Below are 15,880 nucleotides of genomic sequence, written 5' to 3'. Positions count from 1 at the left end.
AGACACATATAGAACCTGGTTTAAAATGTGAAATGGAGATTATAAACACACTTGGGTTTTTGCTCAAAGTTCTTCTCTACATATCTCTGTGCATTTCATACCCAGGTTCTTTTGATTTTTTTGGTGGTGCTGGGGATTGAACCCAGGGCCTTGTGCATACACGGCAAGTACTCTACCAACTGAGCTATATCCCCAGCCCCCACCCAGGTTCTTTTATATCATGAATAAATTATGTTAGTTTGTGCTGAGATTCACACATATATTAATACATTTAGTATCATTTTCAATTATCTGTTTTAAATACAAAGAGCCAAAGGCAAATAAGAAAGCTGTCAATACTTTTAGAAAATTCCCCAGGAGATTTTCTTTCCAATTACCTGTAAACGCTTATCCAAAAATGCCATTCCTCCTTGTAGTCCATAGCTGTATTCATAGGGGAAACTCCAGTCTCGAACCAAAAACATCAGTGTCTATTTAGAAAAAAGAGAACATATAACATGGCATAAATGCATTTTCAAGATAATAATGGCAGTAGTTCTTTGCTTAATGCTGACTTCTACAAAGGAGGCAAGGACATATACTGAACGATTTTTCTGTTCTACAAATGACACGTTTAAGCCAAATGTGAGGTCAATGTATCCCATCTGTTATTTTCATTCCTACAGATTAACAGAAATAAAAAAGACTGCCAAGAAAACATTAAATTTGGGCTGAAGGTAGGGCTGAGTGATAGAGCATTTGACTAGCATGTGTGAGAACCTGCGTTTAATTCCCAGCACAGAAAAAAAAAAAGGAAACATTAAATTCAAATCTTTGCCCTAAAGGCAAGTAGGAGGCATGTAGTAAAGAAAGAACAAAAAAAAAAAAAAATGACATGGCACCAGCTAATCATAAGATCAGATCTGTTACTTACATTAGAAAAGGAAAAGAAACAGCCAGGCTTGGAACACATCTGTAGTCTCAGCACTCCTGAGACTGAGGCAGGATGATCTCTTGAGCCCATAAGTTTTATCACCAGCCTGGGCAACATTAGCAAAACCCTCAACCAAAAAAAAAAGGCCAGGTACACTGGCACATGTCTGTAATCCCAGTTACTCAGGAAACTGAGACAGGAGAATCACAAGTTTGAGGCCAGCCTCAGCAACTAAGCAAGACCCTGTCTCAAAAGAAAAAAGAAAAAGGACTTGGAATGTAGGCTCAATGGTAAAGCAGTAAAGCATCCCTGAGTTTAATCCCCAGTACCAAAACAAAGAAGGAAGGAAAAGAAATAATGTTCACATATTAAGGCACCTCTAGTCTTACTGAGGTTACTGTGCTTTCTCAAGAAACAATTAGCTAATGCAGAGGTCAGCAAATGATTTCTATAAAAGGCAAGAGAGTAAATATTTTAAATAGCTCCTCAACTCTGCTACTGTAACAGGAAAGCAGCCATAGCTGACACATAAACATGTGCTATGTCCCACTAACACTTCAGCTATTGCTGATGTCTGAACTTCAGATAATTTACATGTCTTAAATATTATTCCTATTTTCATTTTTTTTCCCAACCATTAAAATATATAAAAACAAGGGCTGGGAGCCAGGTGCAATGGCACATGCCTGTAATCTCAGCAGCTTGGAAAGCTAAGGCAGGAGGATCACAAGTTCAAAGCCAGCCTCAGCAAAAATGAAGCACTAAGCAACTCAGTGAGACCCTGTCTATAAATAAAATACAAAATAGGGCTGGAGATGCTGCTCAGTGGTCAAGTACCCCTGAGTTCAATCCCTAGTACCAAAAATAAAAAATAAAACCAGGACTGGGGATGTAGCTCTGTGGTAGAACATTGGCCTACCATGCATAAGGCTGTGTGTTCAATCCCCAGCACTGCAAAAAATTAAAATGTGTGTGTGTGTGTGTGTGTGTGTGTCTGTGTGTATGGCTCACAGGTCATATAAAAACAGGCAACAGGCCACATTTAGCCTGTGAGCTATCATTTGCTGATTTATTTTAACTAAAAACAAAGATACATATTACATTCATAGTTAATAATTTACCTGGAAGGGTTTTTGGGAAATTTCATCCATTGCCAGACGACCGTATTCTGTGAAGAGCTTTAAAAAAAGAAGAGCTTTGGTTTGTAAAGCAAAATAACTTAAAATAATTCTATGTTATTCTTTAGAAAAGTATTTATTTAACAGACTGGATACTACTAATATTAAAACCAAAGTTCTATAGTTTTAAAAGACCACAGAAGCTATGAACCTTAAAATAATCTTGGTGATTCCCCTCTCTCTCATATCCCAATTCATTAGTCAAACCAGAATCCAACCACTGAGTACTTCCACATGGGCTAGAATACTGCAACAGCCTTCTAACTGGTCTCCCCACCTCAGCCCTTGCCTCCCCATGGACTATTCTCAAGACAGCAGTCACAGTAGCTCTGCTATACATAATGTTAGAACATAGCATGACTCTGCTCACAACTCTGTCAACCTCACTTAGTATTAAAACTAGTATTAGTATATTAAATTAGTATATTAAAACTATATTGTGATCCAGACACATTGGTTCCTCTCACACTATGCCTCAAACACACTGGGCACAAAGCTCCCTCAGGGACTTTATTCTGGTTCCTCCTTCTGCTGCAGTGTTCTTGCCCCCATACATATCCTTGGGTTCCAAGTACAGTGGCACACATGTGTAATCCCAGCAACTTGTGAGGCTGACACAGGAAGATCATGAGTTAAAAGCCAGACTCATGAGACCCTGTCTCAAAATAAAATATAAAAAAGGGCTGGGCATGCGGCTCATGGTTAAGCACCCCTGGGTTCGCTCCGAGGTACAAAAAAAAAATTATTGGGATTGGCTCCCTTGATTCTTAAGGTCTTTACTCAAATAGTCCTTCTGAACAAACTTTCCATAACCATATACCTAAAAAGATTACAACTCTCCACACAGTATTTCCTAATCCATGTCCTTTTTATTTTTCTAACATTAACCATTATCTAATATACTACATCTCAATACTTGTCTTGAATAGTGTCAATCTTCACAACAAACATTTAAACCACAGGAGGGCAAGAACATCTGCCAGTTCTGTATTTTGTAACAAGAAGCAGCAAGAAAAGTACAGGGCCATAGTATTCATGACATTCAAATGACTGAATCAATGATTCAAGTTGAGAGTTTACATTTACCCGTTGTTTTTTTTTGTGAAGTCTCACTAAAAGTATAACAAAATGATATTTAAAAGTATAACAAAGTGATATTTAAAAGTTAGAAATTGGGGTCTGTCACATGACTGTAATTTCAGTGGCTCAGGAGTCTGAGACAGGAGGATCATGAGTTCATGCCAGCCTCAGCAAAAGCGAGGCATTACACAACTCAGTGAAACCCTCTGTCTAAATAAAATACAAAATAGGGTTGGGGAGGTGGTTCAGTGGTCCAGTGCCCCCCGAGTTCAATCTCCAGTACCAAAACAAAACAAAGCTATAAACTGGGGCGGGGGATAGCTCAGCAATAGAACACTTGCTTAGCATGTGTGAGGACCTTGGTTCTTTCCTCAGCACTCCAAAATAAATAAATAGAAATTATAAACTCAGAGACAGACAGAGTGTCTGTAATGTCAGACAGACCCTGTAATGTCAGCAACTTGGGAGGCTAAGACAGGAGGATAGCAAGTTTGAGGCCAGTCTCAACAATTTTAGCAAGACCCAATCTCAAAAAATAAAAAGGGCTGGGCTGGAGAATCTAGCTCAGTGGTAGAGCACCCTTGAGTTCAAAATTCCTACTACCAAAAAAAAAAAAAATCATAAACTCACAGGATAAAAGGGATGGGAAATAACATGACAGCAAATAGAACTATCAAAACACTCTGAAAGAAAGAGACAGATAACTGTCAAATGTTAGCTTTCTATGCCCTGTAAGAATTCTGTGAGAGGAAAGAACCAATAAGAAATAAGCAGATTCTCTTAGGAGAATCCCTTAAAGGCTCAGAAATTATCAATGTGCAGTTACCTTGCAGAAGAGATGTGAAGAATGGGGCTGACAACTATAGAAATGTTTGCAAATCTCTTCAGAGAGCACCTAAACCCCCAGATTCCCATCCACTCAGCCCCATGTTCTCCGGACTACCACAGATGATGAAAGGTATACTGTCTAGAGAGCATAAATAAACAAAAATCCTAGCCTTGGACACCAAGCTCAGATGGGCTTAGGAATGAGTCCACTACCTTACTGGACACCAGTACTTAAGTCAAAGTGAGTGAGTCAGAGACTCCCATGGAAAGCAGCACCCTTTAGTAAAGCAAAAGTTCTGAGGGGGGTAACAAGACAGTTCCTACCCTCTCCAGGGAGTTCAACTCATAGCCTATCAGCAATTAAAGGCGTGGTATGTGCCTTACTCATCCACATACAACCTTACTAGCTTCAGAAACCACATGCATCATTAGGGCAGGATGATCCCACCAGCCTGTCCCAGGCAAACAAAGGATAAAACTATTGAGGAATCCCCAAAGTCGCATATTCACAAGAAGTGTTACTTGTCATGATTTGTGTTCTTTTCCATTTCCTACCTATGTGCTCTTTTAACAGCTACAGCAACTCATCCCTATCACAGGGCAAAGATGTTTATGTAGGGCATAGAATTAGTGTGACAGATAACATTTGGCACCTGGATGACTGGCTGACTATCCCTTCCTCAAGGTTAAAGTGCTCACCAAGGAAAAGAAAAACACCTTCTAAAATTCATATAAAGGCAATTAATATTCCTAAACTCAAACCCACCCATTCCATGAGAATAAGACTGGCTCTCTCCTCTTGTCTGGAAAGCCAGCTTGACACTCTCTTGGTCAGTGCTGTGTCTCTCACTGGAACAAAACATCCCAATGAAGAGTCTGATTTCTGCTGCAGCTGTGCCTTTATCTGAGTCTTCTGATGGGGAGTACAAGAACCTGCCCAGCTGGTTAAAAAAAAAAAAAAAAAAAAAACGCACATGCTGAGATGGGACTCCTTAGCCCTCTCATTCTACTGGAAGATCAAAGAAATCTCTGGGGAAAATGACAGCCCAAGAATAAACTTCTGCAAAGACAAATATTTAGGAGTTGTCAACAAAATAGTTAGTAATCTTACCCAATCACTATGATCCACACCAATACATAAGACCTGCCCTCTTACCAAGTTCCCACTCTTAAATACAGACACCCAAAGACCATCACACATTTGAGAAAATCCTAAAGCAGCAAAGACAAAATCATGTCATTTTCAAATTTCTTTCTTTTCAGGGATAGGGTTGTGGCTCAGCCGTAGAGCGCTCGCCTAGCACATGTGAGGCCCTGGGTACGGATCTTCAGAACCATATATAAAAAAAATAAGTTCACCTACAACTAAAAAAAAAAAAAAAATTTAATTTCTTTCTTTTCATTTTCTGTTCTTTAACACCTATTATTAACATGCTAAAATTCTCCTGAATTGATCCTTTTTCTGTTGTGTGCCCTCCCTGCTCCTTCACATTCCTCACTCTAGCTCCTTCCATCCTCACTCCCCCACTCTAAGTTTTTCTCTCCTCTCTCTCCTTCACTCCCTCCTCCCCTTTCTCCTTCACTCCCTCCCTCCTTCCTGGTTTCTACTCTTTGTATATTTATTCAACCTACTGGGAAATTTTTCTCCAATTTATATTCTAACTCCTCCCCTACTGAATCTTTCATTTTTATTCTTATAGTTCTAATTTCCAGATCTTTTTTTTATTTCTGAATGTTGCTTTTTAATATCATTCTGTTATTTTTCAGTTGCAACATCTTATCTCTTTGAGGATACAAATTTACCAGATAAGAAAAAACCCACACTGGGGCTGGGGCAGTAGCTCATTGGTAGAGCGCCCACCTCCCACTAGTGAGGCACTGGGTTCGATTCTCAGCACCACATAAAAATAAATAAAGATATTAAAAAAAGAAAAAGAGGGCTGGGGATGTGGCTCAAGCGGTAGCACGCTTGCCTGGCATGCTTGCGGCCCGGGTTCGATCCTCAGCACCACATACAAACAAAGATGTTGTGTCTGCCGAAAAACTAAAAATAAATAAATAAATAAATATTTTAAGAAAGAAAGAAAAAGAAAAAGCCAACACTAAGTCACTTTACCATGAATGCATACCAAGAATTCAGACCTTACAAACTCCAGAAAGAAAACACGTCACATACAAAGAAACAGGAATGAGATAACTCAAGACTTAGCAGCAACAGTGGATACTGGAAGACAATGAAACCATACCTTCACAATTCTAAGAGAAAATAATTCCATTCTATAAGTTTAGGATAAAATTAAAATATTCTTAGAAGACCTCAAAAAAAGTTTCCTCTTTTAGAGAATGGATAGTTAGGAGTGAATAATCCAAAGATTAAACAGGACCCAACTGAGTAAAGTGAAATGAAATTGCCAGGATGGTGGCAAAGGAAGACTGTTGGATGAGAGCTATCCACCAGGCAAGCAAGCAGCAGTCCAGACTCCAGCACCACTCAACTCCTAGATGTAAGGCCTCCCCAGGAATGATAAAACAACCCAGAAGTATTTAGATCATGCTGAAAAGTTTAAATGAGTTTGAGATTGGTTGAATCCATGGATGCAGTACTTAAACAGAGACATGGATGCATATATACCAACAAAATGACAAATAATGGGCTTTTTAAACATTTTTTAATCTATTCTTTTTAGTTACATGACAGTAGAATGCATTTTGACATATCATACATGTATGAAGTATAGCTTCCTGTTTTTATGGTTTGTACATGATGTGGAGTTACACTGGTAATGTATTCATATATGAACATAGGAAAGTTATATCTGATTTATTCTACTGTCCTTCCTAATCCTATCCCTCCTCCCTTCCATTCATTCCCCTTTGTCTAATCCAGTGAACTTTTATTCTTCCCTCCTCCCCGGCCCCTGCCCTTATTATGTGTTAGCATCCACATATCAGAACGTTCAGCCTTTGGTTAATTGGGAATAGCTTATTTCACTTAGCATGACAGTCTCCCATTCCATCCATTTACCAGCAAAGGTCATAAAATCATTCTTCTTTTTGGCTGAGTAATATTCCTTGTGTATACATACCACATTTTCTTTATCTATTCATCTATTGAAGGGCACCTAGGTTGCCTCATAGCTTGGCTATTATGAAGTGTGCTGCTATTGATATTGATGTGGTCGTGTCACTAGAGTATGCTGATTTTAAATCCTTTGGTTTATACCAAGGAGTGGAATAACTGGGTCAAATGGTGGTTCCATTCCAAGTTCTCTGAGGAATCTCCATACTCCTTTCCAGAGCGGTTGCCTCAATTTGCAGTCCCACCAGCAATGTATGAGTGTACCTTTTCCCCCACATACTTGCCAACATTTATTGTTATTCGTATTCTTAATAATTGGTATTCTGCCTGGAGTGTGATGAAATCTCAGTGTAGTTTTAATTTGCATTTCTCTATCTGCTAGAGATGTTGAATATTTTTTCATATATTTGTTGACCAATCGTATTTCTTCTTCTGCAAAGTGCCTATTCAGTTCCTTTGCCAATTTATTTATTAGGTTATGGGGGGGAGGTTGGTGTTAAATGTTTGAATTCTTTATATGTCCTAGAGATTAATGCTCTATCTGAGGTGCGGGTGGCAAAGATTTTGTCCCATTCTGTAGGCACTCTCTTCATATTTTTGATTGTTTTCTTTGCTGTTAAATTTTTTAGTTTCATTCCATCCCATTTATTAATTCTTGGTTTTACTTCTTGTATTTTAGGAATCTTATTGAGGAATTCAGTTCCTAAGCTGACATGATGGAGATTTGGGCTTACTTTTTTTTTTTTTTTTAATATTTTTTTAGTTGTTGATGGACTTTTTTTTTTTTCACTTATTTGTATGTGATATTGAGAATCGAACCCAGTGCCTCACACATGCTAGGCAAGCGCGCTACCGCTGAACCACAACCCCCAATCCCATGGGCTTACTTTTTCTTCTGGTAGGTGCAGGGTCTCTGATAATACCTAAGGTTCTTGATCTACTTTGAGTTTTGTGCAGGTTGAGAGACAGGAGTCTAATTTCATTTTGCTAGATATGAGTTTCCAGTTTTCCAGCACCATTTGTTGAAGAAGCTAACTTTTCTCCAATGTGTGTTTATGATGCCTTTGTCTAATATGAGATAACTATTTATGTGGGTTTGATTCTGTGTCTTCTATTCTGTACCATTGGTCTACATGACTGGTTTTGTGCCAATACCAGGCCGTTTTTGTTACTATAGCTCTGTAGTATAATTTATGGTCTGGAATTGATATTCCAGCTTCACTTTTCTCACTAAGGATTGCTTTGCCTAGGGCTGGGGATACAGCTCAGTTGGTAAAGTGCTTGCCTCACATTCACTGGGTTCAATCCCCAGCACCACAAAAAAAATAAAATAAAAAAGGATTGCTCTGGCTATTCTGGGCCTCTTATTTTTCCAAATGAATTTTGTGACGGCTTTTCTTATTTCTATGGAGAATGTCACTGGAATATAATAGGAATTGCATTAAATCTGTTTAGGACTTTCGGTAGTATGAACATTTTGACAATATTAACTCTGAATAATGGTCATTTTTTAACCAAAAATTATGATATAATTATTAGGATAATAAAAGGAGGGAAACTGGGGGTAAAGAGTGAAAGGAATAACCAGACATGGTGATACGTATCTATAATCCCAGTGGCTCAGGAGGCGGAGGCAAAGGGATTAAGAGCTCAAAGCCAGCAATTTAGCGAGGCCCTAAGCAACTCAGCGAGACCCTGTCTCTAAATAAAATATAAAAAAGGAGGCGGGCACAGTGGCACACGCCTGTAATTCCAGTAGTTCAGGAGGCTGAGGCAGGAGGATTGTTAAGTTCAAGGCTAGCCTCAGCAATGGCGAGGCACTAAGCAACTCAGTGAGAACCTTGACTCAAAAAAAAATACAAAATATGGCTGAGGATGCAGTGAGTGCCCCTGAGTTCAATCCCAGGTACCAAAAAAAAAAAAGTTAAAGATCAGCCTAAGCAACTTAGTGAGACTCTGTCTCACTATGGAGATGTGGCTCAGTGGTTAAATGCCCCTGGGTTCAATCTCAATACCAAAAAAAAAAAAAAAAGCTGAGCACAGTGGCAAACACCTGTAAACCCATCAGCTTGGGAGGCTGAGGCAGGAAGATCACAAGTTCAAAGCCAGCAAGGCACTCGATGAGCAACTCGGTGAGACCCTGTCTCTAAATAAACATATAAAATAGGGCTGGGAATGAGGCTCAGTGGTCAAGTGTACCTGAGTTCAATCCCCAGTATCTCCAAAAAATAAAAAAAATAAAGAGTGGAGGGAATAAAGAAAACTGAATCTTAATTTTATGTATTATTAATATTTAAATTTTTAAAATACAAAATGAGGGGCTAAGGCTGTAGCTGAGTGGTAGAGTGCTTGCCTGACCTGCCTGTGGCCCTGGGTTCCATCAACAGCACAATCAATCAATCAATAAATAAAAATTTTAAAGCAGCGGTATAATCATGTTCTTATCTAGAAGCATGCCAGGCGCAGTGGTGCACACCTATAATCCCAGGGGCTTGGGAGACTGAGGAAGGAGAATTGCAAGTTCAAAGCCAGCCTCAGCAACTTAGTAAGGCTCTGAGAAACTCAGCAAGATCCTGTCTCAAAATAAAAAATAAAAAGGGCTAGGATGTGTCAATGGTTAAGCATCCTTGGGTTTAATGCTCCATACAAAAGAAAAAAAAAAAAAAACTCAAAGCAGAAAACAACCAAAAGCACTACAAGAGGTTGCCTCTGAAAAGACAGCCTTGTCAGAAAACAGTAGGGAGGTTCCTCAAAAAATTTAAAAAAGAGGCTGGGCATGGTGGCCTATGCCTATAATCCCAGCAACCTGGAAGGTTGAGCCTGGAGGATCTCAAGTTCAAGGCCAGCCTGGGCAACTTAGGAAAACAAATATCCTCAGCAATTTAATGAGACCCTGTCCCTTCTACCCACCAAAATAAAAGAGACTAGGGATGGAGCTCAGTGGTAAAGTGCTCCTGAGTTCAATCAGCCATACCAAAAAAAAAAGAAAACATAACTACCACATGCTCTAGAAATATCCAAAGGAAATGAAATCAGTATGTTGAAAGTAATGTATTCCTGCATCTGGTTAAATCTTTTTTGTGTCTCATACTGTTGTTTTATTTTGTGTGTGTGTGTCTGGTATTGAGAATGAGAATCAAATCCAGGACCTCACATGTGCTAGGCAAATGCTCTACCGCCGAGCCACAACCCCAACCCATCTCGCACTGTTCTGAAATGCTTCCTACAGATCTCATTAAGTTTATTCCATGACTTAAATATTTTGTTGCTACAGTAAGTGTTTTCCATTACTTTTTTAAATGGGCTACAGTTGGCAGACAGGAAAGTCAAGATGCTAGTTTTTTGTAATGGGTACTCTATTTAATTTCTTAAGCTGTAAATTGTTTTCCAGTTGATTTTTGTGTATTTCCAGGCACACAACATTATTATATTCTCCTTCTTAACATTTATATTTATATAATTAGCTAAATCTACCACCAACCTTTTAAGTTGAAAAAGACCTCTAGCCATTGTCTAGTGGCCTAATGTGAGTGCTGTGGTTTATCCCCCAAGGGTTCATGTGTTGAAGGCTTGGTCTTCAGTGTTATTAGTGTTGAGGCAGTGGGACTTTAAGAGCAGCAGCCATGTGGTAGGTCTATAGGTCACTGGAAACATGAAAGGGATTAATGCAATTCTCCTGGGACCCTAGTTAGTTCCTGTTTGTTCTTTGGCTTCTTTTCTTGAAACATGATCTCACTCCCAGACACTCCTGCCACTGTGATGCCATCCACCAGTAGGCCTTCACCAGAGCTTAGCTGATGCTGACAACATCCCCTTAAATTTCCAGAACTGTGAGCTAAATTTATATCTTCTTTATAAAGATATTCAGGTTTAGGTATTTTATTATAGTAATAGAAAAATGGACTGATACAGTAAATGAACCTATAATGAGTAAATCCATCATGCCTATCATACCTATTTTCACCTATCCATTGATTTGATGACCTAAAGGCAGCCACATCCCCTCACCCCAGCTTCGTAGTTTATGGCAGTGGCATCCCACTGGAAATAATACTCCAGATCCCCCTTCTTTCACCATGCAGATACTTCCACTGAATAATCTGTAAGTTCTGAACCCCAAAGACCAAATCCCCCTAAATTTGAGCTGCTTCTCTGCCTCCTTACTTTAACTAAAATCTGAGGGCCCTGTTTTCCCCACAGACATCTGAAACAATGACTATTACTCTCTTTCACAAAAGGTGAGGTTGGTGACTTCCTTCCTTCTCTGTGTCACTTCTAAATCATATTGCCCATTGTGTTGCAAAAGCCCTATTCCTTTTGCATCTGTTCATTCTGCATACTTACTTACCTCTTTCCTTCATTCTTTACTGCTGTCCATCTACCAATCATCTCATCATTTCCTTCTCATTCACTGAGGACTTTGATATCTGTCTAAGGCTTTTCTTCCAACAAAGTAGGCATTTACATTCAATCCCTGCCTCAAAATCCCTTGCTATTTGACCTCCAATGATCTTTTTCACTCCAGTATATCCACAGCTTGGACTCTGTCACCCATAACTGTTTCACTACCAAAGTCAAACAAATTCAAACATTCTGCTCTGGCTCCTTGACCTTGTTTCAGCTACTGAATCATTCCTATTGCTATTCTTTGCCCTCACCAAGGTTTCCATTCCAAAGACCCCTCTGCTTTATCTTACAAACACAGATCCTTTTCCAAAATTCCCTCTCTTATTCCCAAAATTTACAAGTTATCCATAATATATGCTTCTATCTCAGCCCAAAAATCCTTCCACAACAAACCCATTATTGTACCATAAAAGATAAAAGGTACTTTCATGAGAATATTTACTGTAGAGAAAATAAAAATTGCATATCACTGGGAAAAATCTCCAAACTTTAATGTCTCCAACACTTAAAACTACTCAAGAATATAAAGTAATAGTGCTCAGCACTAGTTTACAAAAGTCTTAAAGAAAATGTGATTTTTTTTAAAAATTGAGTTCAAAGAAAGAGAATGTGGCCAAAAGGAAAGATACCAGAACAAAAAACAAATACCTTATTTCAAAAATTACAAGAATTAAGCAATTTGAATTTTGTAGGAACTATGAGCATTTGCATTACTAGGGAAGAATGAATGAAATTAGCTAGGCGCAGTGCCACACACTTGTAATCCCAGCAGCTTGGGAGGCTGAGGGAGGAGGATCACGAGTTCAAAGCCAGTCTCAGCAAAAAAAAAAAAAAAAGTGAGATGCTGAGCAACTCAGTGAGACCCTGTCTCTAAATAAAATACAAAATAGGGCTGGGGATGTGGCTCAGAGGTGGAGTACCCCTGAGTTCAATCCCCAGTATCCACAAAAAGAGAAATGAATGAAACTTAAAACATCATAATTGATAATGAAAACCATGTTAAATAGACTGTATAGACTGTGCTGAAGAACAAAGTAAAGCTTGGATGTAATACAATAATCCGGAAAATAATACAGATGTCTAAGAATTACATTAACACTTTAAAAAGATGATTCAGCAGTGTGTAACAGTTCTCCCATAAAAGAAACAGCAACAGGAAAGTCAGCTGGAGAGCTGTTGTGAGACCTCACACAAGATAAGATCAGTATAGGAGTTGCAAGACTGTGTAAGACAAAAAGCAGAAGATTTATGCTGAAATGATTAGAGAAAGACATACTTAAACATATCTTGAGTTTGAAGAATCAGCACATGATGAAGCTCTTGAGAATAGTTATCATAGGAAAATTATGGAACTGTATCTTATTTTCCTTAACTATCTGTTATGGGTCAAATTGTGTCCCTCAAAATAGCATGTTGAAGTCCTAACACCCAGCACCTATGAGTGTGACCTTATTTGGAAACAGGTCTTCATAGATGCAACCAAGTGAAGACAAGGTCATTGGGATGGGCCCTAATCCAATATGAAAAACAAACCTACACAGAGAATGCCACATAAAGACACAGACATACAAGGAAGATATAGCCATGTGAAGACAAGAGACAAAGACTGACGTGTTACAAGAGACTGAATGTCCAGGGACACCAAGGATCATGAGTAAACCACCAGAAGCTAGAAAGAAGCAAAAAGAGATTCTACCCACCAATCTTCAATTTCTTTGGAACGACCTGCCAACATCTTGATTTCCAACTTCTGGCCTCCAGAAATATAAGACATTTAATTCTATTTGTTTTAAGCAACCTGGTTTGTGGTCTTGAACATCTTAACACACCACCCTAACTATTCATTCACATCTCTCTCACTGACTTGGCTACAAAATCTAAAAAGATAAGAACCGGGGGGGGGGGGGGGGGGGGGGGGGGCTGGGCCCACTCTCAACTGTTAGAGTGCTTGCCTCATATGCACAAGATCCTGGGTTCAATCCCCAGCACCACACACACACACACAAAAAAAAAAAAGGTCTATATCAAACACTGTTATATCTATAGTGCTTGGCCCTATACACTGCACAGGCAAGCATTTGAAAAACCTGTGAAAGGAAGGAGTAAATTTCAGATAATATGGTGACAAACTTAAGTTTTGATAGAAATGTTACACAGAGCCACAGCTCTCAACCACTCATACATAAGTAGAATACCATCAATTAAACAGTACAAATAATTGCCATTTAGTCATTAAGGGCCAATATTTAACAATGATCTTGTTTTATTAAAAAGACTAGACAATATATATAATTCAAGGGAATCCCTCTCATAACTGATACACTCACTCACTTGAATTGTCACTGGGGGAGGTAAAAGTAGAGAAGCATGCTAAGAATTGCATCCAACCCTAGAATACCCAACAAAAAAGTGTTTTACAGGAAAAACAGATAAGAACTGCTATGAAGAAGTCACTGAATAATAATTGTAGTAACAGTAATAATAATAGTGGTTAACAACTGTTAAACATTAGAAAACACTACTTTCTTGGCACATAATTCTATGCATTTAACAAATACTAATTTATTTAACCTCACCTGCATTACTGCAGTAACTCCATAACCGTTCTCACTGAATGCATTCTTGCACCCCTAAACATTCTGAACCCAGCAGCCAGTGATCCTTTTACAATGTCAGATAACACCACTCCTCTGCTCAAAACTCCCTATGGCTCCCATCTCCCCGACAAGAAATACCCAAGGCCTGGTGTGAACCTGATCTCACTGCCTCTCTGACTTCATCACTCAGCTCCTCCCATCACACCCTGAAACCCCTTCTTCCTGCTCCCTCTCCTTTAACATCTCACCCAACATATACTTGAAGCTCTTACTCATCCATTTTCTTTCATTCTCTTCCCCAATCTGTAACACCTTTCCTGCTGACCACCATTTGCTCCACCTCAGCTACAGACATCAGTGTAGGATTACTAAGAACCAAATGCTTCAGGTTTCAATCATTTGCTAAAAAACTATTCAGTTCTCATAGTTTTCTTACTCTTAAAACTTTAAGTGATGGATTATGATGTTAAAATATTTATAATACATACCTGCAGCTGTTGAAGATCATCTTCCTGAATGTTCTGGGACAAATTATAAATCTAGAAAACAAAACCCAACTTGATCTATTCTGACTTACTTCAAACAAATCCCAAATAAGCCTAAAGCATTCAAAAAGAAGTTTGGACACAGACTGGGTTGTGGCTCAGCGGTAGAGTGCTCACCTAGCATGTGCAAGGCCTTGGGTTTGATCCTCAGCACCACATAAAAATAAATAAATAAAATAAAGGTATTATGTCCAACTACAATTAAAAAGTGAATAAGAAAAAAAGAAGTGTGGACAATTAAAGGCTTGTGTATAAGAAAGTGAAGCCCATTCAAACAGTAGTATTATCTGTCTTTGAGAAAAAAAAAAATACAAGGTTGGAATAAAAAATTCTTCCTTTACATTATAAAATATAATTTTCTTAAGTTCTTACCAAATCTACATTTCCTACATAAAAGATATAATTTCAATTTCCAAATTTTGGACCTTTCCTAGAACATATTACATATGATTATCACCAAAGAGGAAATATAGTTTAGCCCCCTTCTTGAGCTAAGAGTTTTTCTTACATCTGTAGTCTAAAAAGAACATTTACATATCATCACAGGAATTTTTTTTAATAGAACAGTAACTAAAACTAGATAGACTGGGCACGCTGGTGCACACTTATAATCCCAGCAGCTCGAGAGGCTGAGACAGAAAGATCATGAGTTCAAAGCCAGTCTCAGCAAAAGCAAGGTGCTAAGCAACTCAGTGAGATCCCGTCACTAAATAAAATACAAAATAGGGCTGAGGATGAGGACCAGTGATTGCGTGCCCCCCGAGTTCAATCCCCCGTACCCAAAAGAAAAAAAAATTGATGGCCTCCCTTTATCCTATTTCCTCTTATTTTAAGTTAAGTGGTTTTTACCTGAACAGAACTAGTCATGGTGCTTAGAGCGAAAATGGTGGCACAGTCTTTCACAGTTGACTGGCTGTCAAAAGCCCCTTGTGTGTCCATCAGAATAACTGCAACCTAAAAAAATAAATACAAATAAAATATGTTGAAGAGAGAAGAGAGAAAACGTAAAGGACAGATTTGTTTACATGAGCCTCAAGCACCCACTTAGTGTCTATTAGAAAAGAACAATTATTCAGGTACCTTGCTTTGACCAGAGCACTTTGCTGGAGAACATCTGTTCTGACCCGGTGAGATGCCACAAAACAGAGGCACACAAGGCAACACAGGAGGAAAATTGCCCCACCAATCAAAACAGCCAACACTGAAATCAATCACCTCACTACCCCATCCCCCATCAGTCATTCAATGGTTTT

General features: G+C 38.7%; 1 protein-coding gene across 2 annotated transcripts in view; it reads right to left on the bottom strand.

Annotated features, from left to right (window-relative positions):
• Positions 1 to 15,880, bottom strand: part of Atl3 (atlastin GTPase 3) — a 53,621-nt gene that overhangs the window by 15,296 nt on the left and 22,445 nt on the right. For both annotated transcript variants that reach the window (XM_046445433.2, XM_058579542.1), the window contains exons 4-7: positions 15,477 to 15,581; positions 14,571 to 14,621; positions 2,035 to 2,091; positions 378 to 470 (exon numbers count right to left, since the gene is read on the bottom strand). In XM_046445433.2, the coding sequence (XP_046301389.1) occupies positions 378 to 470; positions 2,035 to 2,091; positions 14,571 to 14,621; positions 15,477 to 15,581 (306 nt within the window). The remainder of the gene's footprint in view (positions 1 to 377; positions 471 to 2,034; positions 2,092 to 14,570; positions 14,622 to 15,476; positions 15,582 to 15,880) is intronic.

This window comes from Marmota monax, unplaced genomic scaffold, assembly GCF_021218885.2.
Source record: "Marmota monax isolate L192 unplaced genomic scaffold, Marmota_monax_Labrador192_F-V1.1 WCK01_AAM20220418_F8-fsc00038, whole genome shotgun sequence".
Taxonomy (NCBI): Eukaryota; Metazoa; Chordata; class Mammalia; order Rodentia; family Sciuridae; genus Marmota; species Marmota monax.
Note: the sequence above shows the minus strand (reverse complement) of the source record. Positions and strands in the feature narration are given on the sequence as shown.